Source organism: Vigna unguiculata, chromosome 1 (assembly GCF_037176805.1).
Source record: "Vigna unguiculata cultivar grain cowpea cultivar isolate G323 ecotype 2 chromosome 1, ASM3717680v1, whole genome shotgun sequence".
NCBI classification, from domain to species: domain Eukaryota; kingdom Viridiplantae; phylum Streptophyta; class Magnoliopsida; order Fabales; family Fabaceae; genus Vigna; species Vigna unguiculata.
Window position 1 is genome coordinate 2,574,816 of NC_140792.1, and position 17,425 is coordinate 2,592,240.

The window sequence follows — 17,425 nt, forward strand, 5'->3', positions numbered from 1 at the left end:
AGCAGCAGAGTGAATGCATAAGCTCCAAAAAATGTCTTATTTTCTTAGTATACCTCAATATACTGTAGGTTACAATCCTTAACAAAAGAGCTGAATTTCATAGCTTCTTCATAAGTCCAGCTCCGATTAGCATCTGCACGGATGATAACCTGGCAACCAACTTTCTTTCTCACTTCTTGTATTATTTCTGCATCAAGCATTGGATCACCCCTGCGTGCTACCTGCATTGCAAGAGCATTATTAGCCATTGTCCTTCACTAGATACACTATACACTAACAGTGTGTCTATATAAAACAAAGTTGAGGGCTAATATGTGTAAGCTGCTGAAACTAAGGAATGAATACTAGATTACCTTCAGCTTAATTGCAGAAAATCCTTCCTCAATTAGTTTGGCAGCAACATTAGCAACTTCAGATGGAGATCCATTTGAATCAATTAATGCACAAATCTGAACATTTGATGATGTTTCACATTTGTTGTTATCATTTATTGAGGGATGGAGTATGTTCAGCATGTTGGAGCCTTTTGCATCAGCAATGGCATTGAGGATAGCCATTTCCAAACCACATCTTACACTTGGAAAAATAGAAGATGGCTGCATCACAACAACAGCAATATCTTAAGTCTGTTTGTAACAAATTGATATCTTAATGTCCTTAAAGAAGTTCCCCTATCATTTTAGCTGAAAGGTTACAAGGCATAATATTGAAAGATTTTTTTTTTTGTATCTTTATTCTATAATCATTCTCTTCATACAAAATTGCTTTGATAGAGAAGAATTTGATAGAACCTGAAGAAACTCATCAACAAAACATCTAAACTTTTAGGTGTAGGTCCAATAGAGGTTTTTATTTGTATAATATCTCCAACTGTTGCCTAAATAACATAGATTAGACAGCTTACCATGATGCCCAACTCATGCCATATCCAATATGAAAATGAACCCCTCAACAGAGAGAGGAAGCAACTAACATCAACATGTTCCATAACATGGATAAGAAACCTAAGTTGATATTCAGCATCTACCAGATTTTCCTTGTGGATGCCAATGGGTGCAACCTGTTTGGTGCCAATAACATGACGAAGTTTAAGAAAGTTTAAAAGGAACCAAGAAAATTGAAAAAAGGAATTAGATCAAATAACAACAAAATGAGAAAGTGTACAAACAATTGAAAATTGATGACCCGCAAACCACTCATTTGGTTAACACAGATCAGGTTCCATTGTGGATAACAGCCACTCTTGGCCTGAGTGAACCACATGGTTAATAGAACTTGCAACTGTAGATGTTAATGTACTTTAATCATTGTGTAACTTACCCAACAACACTTAATATAAAGTGAAATTTGTCAGCCCAAGATAAATATAAATTGTTTGTCATCCCATCCCAAAAACTTAAGAATACACTAATGTATTACAGATATCGTATTCACTGTATTCAGTTTCATTTCAATGTAGTTACATACATTCTGTTTAGGTTTTCTGTTTTAGTTAGTTACAGTTTTTTTTTTTTTTTTTGGTTAATTACGAGTTAGTAACAGGTGGTTACAGTGCCAACTCAGCAGTGAGTCACACTTATAGCTAAATGTAGCTATGTACGTCTAATCAGTCAAAGTTGAACCATAGTTTTTAGTTCTCTCTCTTTACTTCATAGTGGTCCTTTATCTCTCTCCTTTCTAATACAACGATAAAAATAACTAAATCTGTTACAACTAAAACAACATATTGTATATATGCATGGAAACAGGTGTGCTTCTGAATGAAACAATTTCGCTCAAATGTTTTGTCCTTTCTTAAACATAAGTCAATGTAAGTGTGGGTTAATGCATCTCTGCTCGTGCTGAACATCTGCCTTGAACTCCAGCCTCTGCCAGGTCTGAATCTCATTCCCCAGCCCTTTGTTCTTTGGCATAGCCCACCTGTTGTATACAATAGGAACTTCTCGCCTGAGTTTGTAGTCTTGTCACCAGAACTCACCACTTTTGTGTACCATCGTTGCATACAATAGTAGTTTTTGGCCACGAGTATTGTTCATTTAGGATAGTTCATATCACAGTTGATAGATTAAGTAAATTAAATTGCAGAAGATGCGACAAGTGAAACATGATTAAGTAGCAAATCCGAGAAAACACGACTCGGTGCTAGAGAAGACCAGATGTGGTGACCACAGAAGATTAAGAGCCCAATGATATTTCTCATAATTTAGGGTAGAATTGTTCAATATATTATTCTGAGAATACAATTCCTATATACAAGGCTAGAATCCTATTTTAGGAAATATAATAATAGCACCTAGACAATCAAATCCCTATGATTCAGGGATACCATCATACACTGCAATTATAATATGCTAAATAAGGAAATAATAAAACACAAATCCTGACCGAATTAATACAAATAATAAAACAGATTCTAACACTCCCCCTCAAGCTGGTGAATAAGTATTTTCCATTCCCAGCTTGGAAACAATACTCTCAAAGTTCTTGTTGTTCATCAGCCCCTTCGTTAGAATATCTGCACGGTTTTCTTGTGAGGAGACATATGGAGTGCATATCAGACCACTGTCTAATTTTTCTTTGATAAAATGTCTGTCAACCTCAATATGTTTGGTTCTATCATGCTGCACTAGATTATGAGCTATGCTAATAGCAGATTTGTTATCACAATAAAGTTTCATTGGCTCATCCAATTTTATCCTCAAGTCTTCCAAGATGATCTTCAGCCAGAGTAGTTCACATATCCCTTGTGCCATTGCCCTGAACTCTGCTTCAGCACTGGATCTGGCTACCACGTTCTGTTTTTTACTCTTCCAAGTCATAAGATTCCCTCTAAGGAAAGTGCAATATCCCGTAGTTGACTTCCTATCCACAATTGACATTGCATAGTCTGCATCTCTATATGCTTCCAGACTTACATTCCCATTTCGTTTAAACAAAATTCCCTTGCCTGGGGTTCCATTCAAATATTGCACAATTCTTAGTGCAGCTTGTAAGTGAACCTCCTTCGGTTGGTGTATGAATTGGCTAACTAGACTCACAGCGAATGCAACATCAGGTCTCGTGTGAGATAAATATATCAGTCTACCAACTAGCCTTTGATACATTTCCTTGTCCACTGCAGTATCTTCTTCGGCGCTTCCCAATTTCAGGTTTGGGTCAATTGGTGTACTTGCAGGCTTGCATGCTGTCTTACCAGTTTCTTTTAACAAATTAGTGATGTATTTTTGTTGAGATATGAATATTCCCTTTTTAGAATGGGTCACTTCAATTCCCAAAAAATACTTCAATTTTCCCAAGGTCTTAATTTCAAAGTTCTTGGCTAGATGTTGGCCTAACCGTTGTTGCTCCTCCTCATCATCACTTGTCACTATAATATCATCCACATAAACCAGTAACACTGTTACTCCCCTTGACTTAGAGTGTTTAATGAACAAAGTGTGGTCTCCTTGACTTTGTTTAAAGCCTAGACCTATCCCAAACCATGCTCGTGGTGATTGTTTCAGCATACAATGCCTTTTTTAGCTTGCAAACAATGTCGACAGTTGTTTTTCCACCATATCTAGGGGGCTATTCCATGTAGATCTCCTCTTCAATTTCTCCATGAAGGAAGGCATTTTTAACATCAAATTGTTGCAAGTTCCAATCATAATTAGCTGCTAGGGATAATATCATCCTAACTGTATTCACTTTTGCACTTGGAGCAAATGTTTCCATGTAATCCACTCCATAGGTTTGAGTGAATCCTTTAGCTACTAACCTTGCTTTGTACCTCTCAATGGATCCATCAGCCTTGTATTTTATAGTTTATACCCACTTGCACCCTTCTGGTTTTTTCCCATTTGGGAGAGCAACCAAATCCCAGGTACTATTCTTCTCTAATGCTTCCATTTCGGCATCCATGGCTTGTTTCCATTTTTTATCACTCAATACCTCAGATAAAGAGGTAGGTGTGGTTGTAGTGTTTAGGCTTGTGAGGAAGGCTTTATGGGTAGGTAAGAAGTTTTTAAAGGATAGGTAATTGGCTAGAGGGTATAATGGTTTGGTGGTACATTTCCTAGTCTCTTTCCTAAGGGCAATTGGAATATCTAGGTTCTCATAAAGTGGTGTTGAACTGGATTCAGGTTCTTGTACATTTGGAAAATCAGAAGTGGATTCAGTGTATATTAAAGGATTAGGGGTAGTTACCTCAAGTAATGTTGGGTTGGATTGTTGGACATGCACAAATTCTGGAATGGCTTTTGTCTTCCTTGTATAAACCAATTTTTTCCCAAATCTTACATTAGCCCCATCTTGAGTGGATTTTGTGAGTTCCTTTTCTGTTGTTACACTTTTAGTCTTTATTTCTGGTCTGAAACTTAAGTCAGGGAGCATAAGGAGTTCATCTTCATTTCTTGCAGTCTCCCCCTGAAGATGAGCTTGGTGGAAGTAACTTTGGTGTTCAAAGAAAGTGACATCTCTTGACACAAAGAATTTTTGGGATGGGGGGTGATAGCATTTATATCCCTTTTGGTTGATGAGTATCCTATGAAAACACATTTTAAGGCTCTAGGATCAAGTTTACCTCTATCACAACTATGGACATGGACAAAAGAGACACACCCAAATATTCTTGGAACAAGGTGGTTGGAAGTGGACACATTAGGATAAAAAGAGGACAGAACCTCCATAGGGCTTTTGGAAGCCCAAATACTAGAAGGTAGTCTATTAATTAGATAACATGCAATGAGAACAGCCTCCCCCCAAAACCTTTTAGGAACCTTATGTTGAAAAAGAAGAGCCCGAGTTTTTGTCTAGAAGGTGCCCATTTTTTCTCTCAGCAATCCCATTTTGTTGAGGTGTTTTAACACAGGATGACTCATGAATGACACCTTCTCTTTGAAAAAAGGAAATAAGCCCAAGTAATCTTTGGCATTATCGGATCTAATCTTCTTAATGCTAATACCAAATTGATTTTTTATCATGGAGAAAAAACGCTGAACCACATGGCTGACTTCAAATTTTTGTTTTAGTAAGAAAACCCATGTGACACGAGTACAATCATCTATAAAGGTAAGAAACCAACGGACACCAGAAATATTTGGAACAGTTGAGGGACCCCACACATCAGTATGAATTAAATAGAAGGGAAAAATGCTCATATTAGTACTAACTGGAAAAGGAACCCGTTTGTGCTTAGCAAGTTCACACACTTCACAATTGAGACTTGCCACATCTAATTTGCTAAAAAGGGAAGGGAATAACATTTTTATGACCCTAAAGGAAGGATGTCCAAGGCGGCAGTGATGTAGGAAGACCTTCTCCCTGTTGGTCTTTATTGAATCAGAGAAAAAAGAGGTTATTTTCTGGGTCTAGGGGCAAATTTGGATGGTCGAAGTAATACAAGCCATTCCATTAATGTCCAATCGTCTTCCCCGAGTACTTGATCTGTAGAATACAAATATTGTCATAAAAGATAACATTACATGAGAGATCTTGTGTGAGCTTTTTTATGGAAATCAAACTAACAGACAATTTAGGAATATGAAGGACATTTTTAAGGGTTATGGATGGGCTTATTTGGACTTCTCCTTGACCTGCTGCAGTCATCAGAGAGCCATCAACTGTGGATATTTTCTTGTTGCTAGGCAAAGGGTGTAAGAAGAGAAATGTTTAGGTTGGGGTGTCATGTGGTCGGTAGCCCCAGAATCTAGTATCCAATATGGGTGATAGTTTTTATTTGAGGCATTAAGTCCAAAAGAAGGAAACTTACCAAACGTACCTGAATGTGCCAGAGAACAACTACTTGGAGACTTATCCAACTTGTTGAGGAATGATCTCATCTGCTCTACGTCATCCTGGTTAAGGTGAATCACTCCCCCTTTGTTTTCTTCATTTGTTGCAGCCCCTATGTGTGCTTGTCCTCCCTTTCTAGTGTTGTCTCCTTTTTTTCCCCACTCCTTGTGGATCCCCAATCTCTACTAGGTGGCTTTCCATGCAGCTTCCAACATTTATCACGAGTGTGGCGAGGCTTGTTACAAAAGGTACACCATACTCCTTCACCTTTCTTCTCCACATTGGCTATTCCCCCTTTTTCTTGGTCGGCCATCATGGCTGAATTTTCCATGGTTGGGGTTTGTAACATTATTCCCCTTCTGCTTTCTTCACTTCTGACCATAGCTACTATTTCAATAATTCCTGAAATTTTTTCTTTTCGAAGGATTTGGACTCTCACTTGATCAAAATCAGAATTAAGCCCCACCAGGAAATCATAGGCTCGATCTTGCTGAATATACTCTTTGAGCATTGCTGAATCATCTGGGCACTTTGCTTTTATGACCCTGTAATGGTCTAATTCCATCCATAGTGATTTGAGTTGATTGGCATACTCTGTAATAGTCTTGTTTCCCTGTTTGACAGCGACAGTCTTCACCTTCACATCATATATTTGAGCAGCATCTTTAGCTTTGGAGTATGTCTGCTCCATGGCATTCTAGATCTCCTTTGCAGAATTAAGAAACATGCAAGTATCAGTTATTTTTGGGACCAAGGAGTTCCATAGCCATGCCATGATCATAGAGTCCTCTTCATCCCATTTTGTAAATCTGGGATCTTCTTCTTCAGGAGCATCGTCAGTCAAGTGGTTACCTTTCCTTTTACCTTTCAAAGTTCTGTGAACAAGTTCGGCCCATTTCAAATAATTCTTCCCAGTCAATCGGTAGGCAGTGTTGAGGTTCTGCAGTTGTTCTTGAGTGTTCTGTGACACAGTGTTCATAACTTCAGCAGTTTGTTCTGCCATGTCCACGTATTGCAGCCAATAGCAATTTGATTGTTGCGAGAGAAAAAAAAAATACGGCAGCAGCAATGAGAACACAGCAGCAGCAATGAGAACACAACAGCAGCAATGAAGGCTGTGTTGCGAAAAACACACGGCAACAACAATGAAGAACACAGCAGCAACAACAATGAAGGCTGACTACCCTAAAAAAATGATTGACAGCAATGAAGGCTGTTCTGAAACCTTAAAGGGATGGTGGCAGCAATGAAGCCTGCTGTCTAGGGTTTTGGTGTGCGCAGTCAGAGGCGGCTCCCAGAATTTGAGAGGTCTGATACCATCTCATAATTTAGGGTAGAATTGTTCAATATATTATTCTAAGAATACAATTCCTATATACAAGGCTAGAATCCTATTTTAGGAAATATAATAATAGCACCTAGACAATCAAATCCTTATGATTCAGGGATACCATCATACACTGCAATTATAATATGCTAAATAAGGAAATAATAAAACACAAATCCTGACATAATTAATACAAATAATAAAACATATTCTAACAATATTAAAAACCAATACATCAATGAAAAGCAAGTTACAAGAAATGATATATCATTAAACCAATACCAACCTCACCATAACCAACACTTCCATCTTTAAGCTCCAAAGATAGAATAAATCCTTCTTTATAGAATTCCTTACAGCTATCAACCACAAATGCTGATGTTGGTGGAGCTTCAAGTGCAATTCTGCCACAGCACCATTTCATCCAATCCAAGGAAAAAAATTAATAGAAAGGAATATCAAAATAAATTAGCCATTAGAATGTGTAATGGGAAAACTCACCTATATTTAGAACATTGTATTTTACGAATTTTGTATAAACAAAACTCATCAAGTATAGAGCCTTCATTGGAAATCCATGAGAGATAATTCATGGTGTGTTGAACCGTTTGGAGTGCAAATTTTTTCAAAATGCTGAATCAAGATATGAAGCTGTCGGCAAAGAGTTGACAATAATAGTCAAAATATTAAATAACCAAATGCCTATACAAACCTGTGGAAACTGGCATTGGCATCAATGGAACTCTCAATTTCAATCATACAGTCCATTTGCTCATGTTGAGCTACACACAAAGCTTCCTTAAGTTCTTCCTTTGTCGTCACATGTAAATGTTTGATGCTGCACATGTATTATTTTGTTCCTTAGCAAAAAGGTAGCAATGGTAAAGCAGAGACTGAATATCAAAATAATTAGGGTAAATGCTTAACTGCAACAAAAATACAATATCTAATGTATGTATATGTGTGAGTGTGTGCGTGTGTGTGTAGATAGATTATAACATTTCTGCTTGTAAGAGAGAACCAACCCATACAACTATGCATTCTAGGCCTAGTAATATATTCAACTGTATATAGCAAAGCTTTTACCTTTTTCCCTTTAGATTTCAGCTTCCACTGTCTTTCAATCAGTTGATATTGACATATCAGTTACCTTATGGCTTTACTGGCCCTCTATCAATAGAGGCTCAGCTCATTGTACTATTGAATTTTTCACATTTCAATCAAACTGAGAATTCTCTTTATACATTAGATTTTTTGCATAACTTCTTTGCTCTAAAAAAACTTTAACATCTCAAGAGTGATGAACTAATTACACAATCCATTTGTCTTACTGAAAAGATACATTGGAACAACACAACTTTTCACTGCAATGAGAAAGTCAAGATGCAAGCATCAATCAAAATACAAAGTTTGGCTTTTTGGAAAGGAGCTGTGACAGTTAAACAAATTACACCTCTCAAGGCACCCCAAGTTCCAAATTTAAACATGTTAGATGATATAATATTGTGTTTAATAGTTGGGCTCAGCCCATTATGTATTTCTGGGATTTGGCCCATTATCAATATAAATAAACTGTCCTTTGTGTAGGGTTTACACAAGGGAGATTAATCCCAAAACCCTATTTCATCTTATTTTACATGGTATCTAGAGCTTAGGTTAGTTTACTACAGCCACCATCCCGCCGCCGCTCATTGCCGCCGCTTCTGCCGTCGTCACCGTCGCCTCCGCCGCCGTCGCCGCCGCCGCCGCCGTCGCCGGAGCTGCAGTTTCGACCAACGACCAGACGGTTTTGTTCGTCTCAGCCAGGCGACTCCAACGCCGCACAGATCGCCGCCATCGGAGTTCTCACGCGCCTCCACGCACCGCCGCAAGCTCCGGCAGCCGCCACCTCTCCGCCGCGCGTGACGGCACGTCACCGGTCGTTTTCTGCGCCGATCAACTTCGCCTGAATCGCCTTCTTGAGCTCTTTCTGAATCTGTGGTTGTTGTTTCAATCGGAGCACCTTGAATTTTTAGGGTTTCTCCCTCTATGGCTTCTTCCGCTGCCAATTCGGGTGTGTCATCTTCAAACACTCCGCTGTCTGAACCCTCTGTTTATACCAACTACGTCAATGTGCATTTATCCATTGACAAGTTGGATGGCACAAATTACGCGACATGGGCATCCGATATCAAACTTTGGCTCAAGAGTCAAGGATATGAAGATCATCTCACCCAGAGTGTAACTACAGTTGCTACAGATGAAGTTTCCCGCTGGACGAAAATTGATGCCCAATTATGCATCGTTATTAAGTCCACCATTAACTCTTCGCTGAAACAAATGTTTCGTTCATATGAAACATGTTCAGACGTTTGGGCACAGGCCAAGTTGTTATACACCAATGACACTCAACGTCTTTATGGTGTTTGTCAGGATCTTTTCAAAGTTGTTGCTCCGCAGAGTCCTGGACCCATGGCTGAATATTTGGGCAAAATTCATGCCCTTCTGCATGAGTTTAATGAGTTATTGCCTCCGGCCTCCACTCCAGCTGAAGAACTTGAGCAACGGTCAAAGTTCTTTATGTTGTTGGCATTACATGGTCTTTCTGATGAATATTCCCATGTTCGTGACCAGATTTTGGGGTCTCCTGTTGTGCCCAACTTCACTGCTACTAGTTCTGCCCTTTTACGTGTGCCAAGAAAACAAATCATTGATACATCTACTTGTGCTGATGATTCCTCAGTCTTGGTCTCTCAGCGGGATGATCGCAATCGTTCTCGCAAGCCGGGAAAGGGACGACCCAAGTGTGACCATTGTGGCAAATTAGGGCACAAGATTGACAAATGTTATGCTCTACATGGACGTCCTCCTCGGTCTGCTGCAGTAGTTCACTCTGATCCTCCTCCCCGATCAGCGACTGTGGATCCTGCTTCATCTGATACCGCAGGCACCCTGCCATTTTCAACGACTTTCTCAAATGGTATGAGGAACGTCAGAGTTCTAGTTCCACTACATCTGCCTCTGTTGCACGCACAGGTACATCATTCGTTGGCCTGACTCACTCTGATTCTCTTGGTCCTTGGGTTCTTGACTCAGGCGCCACAGACCATATTACTGGTAACAAATCTTTGTTTTCTTCTTTGTCTTGTCCGGATCATTTACCCTCAGTTACAATGGCTGATGGGTCTAGAGTCTCATCTCATGGTGTTGGTACTGTTAATATTTTTCCATCCATATCCATTGATCATGTTCTTTATGTTCCTGGGTCTCCATTCAATTTATTATCTGTCAGTCGACTAACTCGTTCTCTTGATTGTATTATTTCCTTTACCAAAGATTCTGTTTGTTTACAGGACCGGAGTTCGAGACACATGATTGGCACCGGATGTGAGTCTCATGGTCTGTATCATCTTCGTCCTCCTTCACATGTTGGCGCAGCTATGGAATCACCATCCCTTCTTCATGCACAATTTGGTCATCCCAGCCTTGCCAAACTGCAACAACTTGTCCCCAGCTTGTCCAAGTTATCTAGTTTGTCGTGTGAGTCTTGTCAATTAGGAAAGCATAGTCGTAGTTCGTTTCCTTGTAGTGTCTCACAACGAGCTTTGTCCCCTTTTGCATTAGTTCATTCGGACATTTGGGGACCTAGTCGTGTTAAGTCTACTTTAGGTTTTCAGTATTTTGTTACTTTTATTGATGATTATTCAAGATGTACTTGGTTATATTTAATGAAAAATCGTTCTGAGTTGTTCTCTATTTTTCAATCATTCTTTCATGAAATTAAAACACAGTTTGGGGTTTCTATTCGAAATTTGCGGAGTGATAATGGTCGTGAATATCTCTCTCAATCCTTCAAACATTTTATGGCTTCTCAGGGCATTCTTCATCAAACATCATGCGCTTATACACCCCAACAAAATGGAGTGGCTGAGCGCAAGAATAGGCACCTTATTGAAACAACTCGCACTCTTTTAATTCATGGTGCAGTTCCTTCACATTTTTGGGGTGATGCGGTTCTTACTGCTTGTTATCTTATTAATCGCATGCCTTCTTCAGTCTTGCATAACCAAGTTCCTCATTCTATTTTATTTCCTCACGACCCTCTTCACCCTTTACCTCTTAAAGTCTTTGGGTCCACATGTTTTGTTCATGATTTTAGTCCTAGCTTGGATAAGTTGTCTCCGAGAGCCCACAAATGTGTCTTCTTAGGATTCCCCCGCTCACAAAAAGGGTATAAGTGTTTCTCTCCTTCCCTCAACCGTCATTTTATCTCCGCTGATGTCACCTTTGACGAGTCTTCTTTTTACTTCACACACCCCTCTTCTCGTTGTGAGCCACCATCTACTACTATAGATATCTGATAACTCAATTTCTATGCCTTCATATTGAAGCTTATTGCACTCACTTGCCATTTTTAGTTTCCTTTATCTTTCATCATAGCTTAAAAATGTGATATTTTAAAGTTGTCTTCAAAAGCTGCAGTATCGCCTGGCGGTATTTATTACCGCCCGGCGCATCTTAAAGGATCATTTTCCACTGTCACGTTCCCGCCTGGCGCTATCCTTCTTCCGCTAGGCGCTGGCGGAAAAACGCTAATTTTTCAGCACTGACCTTTGCTGCTTGTTTTGATCATAACTCTCTCTACAGGTGTCCAAATGAGTTGGTTCTTGTTGCGTTGGATTCTACACCCAAAGAGCTTTAATTGAAGTGGTAGAACGCAATTTTTGGAATTTTGTGCGAGATGCAGTTTACTCTGGAAGATGGCAGCAGTTACAAAGGCAAAAACCACCTCATGTTTTCGTTGAAAACTTGGTGCATTTAGCAAAGCCTTGAGCAGACCCTTTCTTCACCTAATGGGCTTCTTCTCTGCACATGGAATAGCCCAAAAAGGGAGCTGATCTAGGGTTGGCCATCATTGCCACATCAGCAGACAAAACAGAAGAAAATTCTGTAAGGACTGGCAGCACACACACTCAAAAAAGCAGGATCAGCTTTTGGCAGTTTTTGGACAGAATGTTGTTGGGAATTTGGAGAGTCAATTTGGTGCAGAGGGGAGGGGGCTGGAATTGAAAAAAAGAGGGGATAGAGAGAACGATGGAGTTTTTTCAGGGACCGTTAGTGTGCAGTTTTTCTTTTGTGAGCTCTTAGACAACACCATCATTCTGGATTCTCTGAAAAACTTTTCTCTTCAAGGTCCTCGAAGATGAATTGCTGAACACTTTGCATTGTGATATGGATTGTGAGTTTTATTTTAGTTTGCTATTCAGTTGTTATTTTGATTCCAAGACTATGTAAGTTGAAACCCATGATGAATGTTCTTGTCAATTCAATCTGTTGTGGGAGTTTTATGTCTTCAATGAATATTTCCAGCTTGCATTTTACACTTTGCTTCTGATTTTATATTTTCATTTTGTTCTGCACTTCATTCTCTGCTGTCCACAGAGCATCCATCTTGGTTGAATACATCCTAGTTTAAAGTTACTCTGCATTTTTATTAGGTTTAATTTACAGTTACTGTTTAAGCTTTCCATGATATACATTGCAGCTCTGTTTTTGGCTCCATATGGCTTAGTTCAATCACTGTTTTATTGGTTTCATGCTCTCGTGATATGCCAAATCAAGTTCTAAATTAAAAGGGGGCACTAGCTAGTGGAGTACGTAGACATCAATTTTGGTTTTGTTTCCCTTTTTCTTAGTGATCACTTTGTTATTGATTTTTAGACACTAGCTAGGCCAATTTTTGTTATCTCTTTCAAATGTTGTCATTTCTTCTACTTGTTATCCTTGCATTGGTTTCATGGCTACATACATTCTCATTTATTCTACTTTTAAGAGTCTAGCATATTTCTTATGAGTTAGTTTCATTAATTCATCGCTTTACAAATGCATTCGTTTTAATTTCTTTGTCTATCTTTTATGCTTTTAAAAATCTCCCAAAAACATGTATTTAGCATTCAATCCACTCATTGCATTGACTCCATCCTTGGACTGACCTGAGTTGATCCTTATACTGCATTAGTAAAGGGTGATTAATTCAGTTTGTTTGGGACAGTTTAGGCGACAAAAGCTGTCTACCAATATCCCTGTTGTGTGTGATCCTCCTAGTGTGCCGACTTCCAGTGCCACCTCGGATTCTCCTCAGCCACCTCCGAGTGTACCTATTGCGGATAGACCACCTCTTCAGGTTTATAGCAGAAGACATCGTTGCCAACCACCAACACATGACTCACATCAAGTGCCGAGTTATTTGTCTCCTCCGGTTCCAACAACTGAGTCTGATCTTCCCATTGCCCTTCGTAAAGGTATGCGTTCTACCCGTAATCATTCCCCTCATTATGCTGCTCTGAGTTATCATAGAATCTCTCCATCTTTCTATACATGCCTTTCGTCTATTTCCTCTTTGTCAATTCCAAAATCTTTAGGTGATGCATTAGCCCACCCTGGTTGGCGTCAGGCCATGCTTGATGAATTGAGTGCTCTCAGGCATAGTGGAACATGGGATCTTGTTCAATTACCATCCGGGAAATCTGTTGTTGGTTGCAGGTGGGTCTATGCTATCAAAGTTGGCCCTGATGGCACTATTGACCATCTCAAAGCTCGCCTTGTTGCCAAAGGTTACACACAGATCTTTGATTTGGATTATGGTGATACTTTTTCTCCAGTGGCCAAGATGGCATCTGTTCGCTTATTCATTGCCATGGCTGCTCTTCGCCAATGGCCTCTTCACCAACTTGATGTCAAAAATGCATTCCTCAATGGCGATTTGAATGAAGAAATTTATATGGAGCAACCTCCGGGTTTTGTTGCTCAGGGGGAGTCTTCTGGATTGGTTTGTCGTCTTCACAAATCTTTATATGGCCTAAAGCAGTCTCCTCGGGCCTGGTTTGGAAAATTCAGTAGTGTTGTTCAACAATTTGGCATGTCTCGCAGTGAAGTGGATCATTCAGTTTTTTATCGTCACTCCAGTGCTGGATGTATCTACTTAATAATGTATGTTGATGACATTGTTCTCACAGGAAGCGACAACCTTGGCATCTCCCTCTTAAAGCAACATCTTTGTCGTCATTTTCAGACCAAAGATCTTGGAAGACTCAGGTATTTCTTGGGTATTGAAGTAGCACAATCCAATAGTGGTATTGTCATATCTCAGAGGAAATATGCATTGGATATTCTGGAGGAAACTGGATTAATGAATTCTAAAGCAGTAGAAACACCCATGGATCCTAATATTAAACTTCTACCTAAACAGGGGGAACCTTTCTCAGATCCTGAACAGTACAGACGGTTAGTTGGAAAGTTGAATTATCTTACTGTTACTCGTCCTGATATTTCCTTTGCTGTTAGCATGGTGAGTCAATTCCTTAATTCCCCATGTGAAGAACATTGGAATGCAGTTATTCGCATATTAAAGTATATCAAAAGCTCTCCTGGAAAAGGTTTACTATATGATTCCAACTCTGATACAAAAGTTGTATGTTATTCAGATGCTGACTGGGCAGGATCTCCTTCCGACAGAAGATCTACTTCCGGATATTGTGTCTCAATTGGTGGTAATTTGATCTCTTGGAAGAGCAAGAAACAAAGTGTTGTGGCAAGATCTAGTGCAGAAGCAGAATATAGAGCTATGGCTTTAGCCACATGTGAACTTGTTTGGCTTAAGCAATTGCTTCAAGAATTGCAATTTGGAGATGTCACTCAAATGACACTCATATGTGACAATCAGGCTGCTCTTCATATTAGCTCTAATCTTGTCTTTCATGAGAGGACCAAACACATTGAAATTGACTGTCACTTCATTCGAGAAAAAATCCTATCCGGGGACATCAAGACCGAGTTTGTCAACTCAAGTGATCAATTAGCAGATATTTTCACTAAGTCTCTTCGAGGACCTAGAATTGATTATCTTTGTAACAAGCTTGGTACATACGATTTGTATGCACCAGCTTGAGGGGGAGTGTTAGATGATATAATATTGTGTTTAATAGTTGGGCTCAGCCCATTATGTATTTCTGGGATTTGGCCCATTATCAATATAAATAAACTGTCCTTTGTGTAGGGTTTACACAAGGGAGATTAATCCCAAAACCCTATTTCATCTTATTTTACAAAACATAACTTCCGAACAAAAGGCACCTCCAATTCTAGAAATAAGCATAACTTCCCACCTCCCATAGTGTAGAAGTAATTGAATTCTAAAACAAAAACGTCACTTGCACCCAAGATTAGCAAACTATCCAGCAAAACCGGTGCTCATTGGAATTCTCCAACTCAAATGGCCCCATGTTTAATTTAGTCCAAATTCTCTACTAGGATTTTTGGTGCTGTCCTCTGCTAAGCATTAAAAATGCACTGATGTTGATATATTATAATTATTTTTAATGTATTTTAAAACATCAAAATCAGTGTCAACTAATATATTTTAAAGACATAGTAAAGATTTAAAGTCACAGTAGAGAGAGAGACAGCACATAAATAAACTTAGTGGAAAATCCAAATTTGTTTAATTTCTACCTAACCAAATTGAGGGCTCAAACTCATCAATCTTTGCAGTTTTTCACAACAATTTCGCTCAACAGTACTGCATGTTCAGCATCCCAAACACATATGTGCCAACCAACTTCGAGAAAACATGTGTTCCACCCAAGATTACTGACGAAGTAGCTTCAGACCTTATCAACCCCCACAACTAGACTGTGTATTTAACACAAAGCAGTGGTTGCCCTTGCCAATCGTAAACAGAGAAAGCTTCTTGTGTGACCTTAGCTCTGAACTCAACTAAATTCAAAACATTTTCCACCAAATAAGTTATTTTCATGAATTTGAAGTTTGTATAACTTATGATTATTTCCCAATCCCTTACAGCCTCATACATAGTCTTTCTTAGGTAAACCTGTTTTCTTAGCATGCAAAAAAAATTAATTATCTTAAAACCACTTTTCAGCACATTTACCTAAACAAAAACGAATTGTGATTATAATCAGTTAGAACAATAATTGATTGTACATATAATTGATTATTGAAGTAATCTAATTATTGAAGTTGCCCCAAACACACCCTTAGATTGGATATGGCACAAAGAAAACTAAAATACCAATGATAAAAAACATTTTTCACACAATTCATGCCCAAAGTTAGGAATCATACCCATGTGCCATGCATAGTTCACGTATTGAAATGTTGTGAGACGTGTAGAAGTATTGATGCATTATGGATGTTTCAACTTTATCTGCCAAAGGAAGATTACTGAAAATTGCTCCTCCATGATTATTAACCACAAGAATTGTCATCGGTTTCCGCAATTTCCTAGTTGGCATGTTTTCAGAACGTTAGCTATGCTTCATGAAAGTAAAAGTTGCAATAGGATAGCTTTGTTGAACAATACGTATCTTCTTAGATAATAAATAATTTTATGACTAAAAAATACACACTATCAAGATTATCTCTGATCTGAACATAAATGTTCATACCATTATGCAAAAGGCCAAAGACCTAAAAATTCATTAAACTTACAGTACAATTATTAAAACCATATAGTGAAGCAGATTGACCGTCTCCAAAAATAGAGGGAGTGAAGGAGTGCTAAGCAAGCTTTGAAAGACTGCTACTATGAGGAAAAATTATGAGGCCTTACTGAAAAGTAATAACTAGACTCTTGTGTTCCTTCTTCCCAATAGACTAACTAAGTGGGTATTCAAAATTAAGGAAATTGATGGTTTAATCAAAAAGTTTGAGGCTGTTAGATGTTTCCCTTTCAGCTTATCATATTTTTGTTATTAAAACTGTTAGATATAACGAGCTTAGGGCCCATCACTTTGCATTTTCCTATTTATAAATACATAACCATAAATGCTCCATAAAACACTAGGGCTTCTTCAGCCTATGCCTCTTTCTCTTCTATTTCAACATGGTATCCAGATGTAGGATTAATCCAAGCCTCCCAGATTAACTGCTACTATTTCATTTCAGATGATGTCACTTTCACTGAGTATTCCAAGTACTTCAAGACAATTGGAATAGAGAGAAGAGAGAAAATAACAATGAATGATTCTGTGTATATTATTCACACTACATTCAATTACAAATACACTGACTTATTTATGTGTCAGATACTGAGATGTCTAATGTTCACAATTGTTCAAGAACACAAAAAACAATATTACAATTTGTACAAATACAAAGAAAGCCCCGTACTATACTAACTATCAACTATTTAACTATAGTATATTAACAAACACTCATGCAATAATTTTAGAACCAAAGATCTTAGAAATCTTATATTTTATAGGCATAGAAGAGGCTCAATCAAAGCAAGGAGGTGTAATCTCTCAAAGGAAGTATGCTCTTGAC

General features: G+C 38.6%; 1 protein-coding gene and 2 pseudogenes across 6 annotated transcripts in view; 1 reads left to right on the forward strand and 2 right to left on the reverse strand.

The window, feature by feature from the left end:
* PHYLLO (2-oxoglutarate decarboxylase/hydro-lyase/magnesium ion-binding protein) overlaps positions 1 to 17,425 on the reverse strand; it is a 59,807-nt gene that overhangs the window by 17,315 nt on the left and 25,067 nt on the right. For all 5 annotated transcript variants that reach the window (XR_014984205.1, XM_028068342.2, XM_085665721.1 and 2 more), the window contains 7 exons: positions 16,223 to 16,381; positions 7,812 to 7,937; positions 7,601 to 7,732; positions 7,386 to 7,503; positions 905 to 1,060; positions 354 to 596; positions 54 to 221 (listed from right to left, as the gene is read on the reverse strand). Coding sequence is in view for 4 of the 5 variants with exons in the window: in XM_028068342.2 (XP_027924143.2) it covers positions 54 to 221; positions 354 to 596; positions 905 to 1,060; positions 7,386 to 7,503; positions 7,601 to 7,732; positions 7,812 to 7,937; positions 16,223 to 16,381 (1,102 nt within the window). In the remaining variant the exon portion in view is untranslated. The remainder of the gene's footprint in view (positions 1 to 53; positions 222 to 353; positions 597 to 904; positions 1,061 to 7,385; positions 7,504 to 7,600; positions 7,733 to 7,811; positions 7,938 to 16,222; positions 16,382 to 17,425) is intronic.
* LOC146888589 (uncharacterized) lies at positions 5,581 to 7,359 on the reverse strand (annotated as a pseudogene).
* Positions 8,355 to 10,607, forward strand: LOC146888590 (uncharacterized; annotated as a pseudogene). Its single transcript, XR_014984266.1, has 2 exons — positions 8,355 to 10,195; positions 10,432 to 10,607. The product of XR_014984266.1 is annotated as an uncharacterized LOC146888590 (transcript).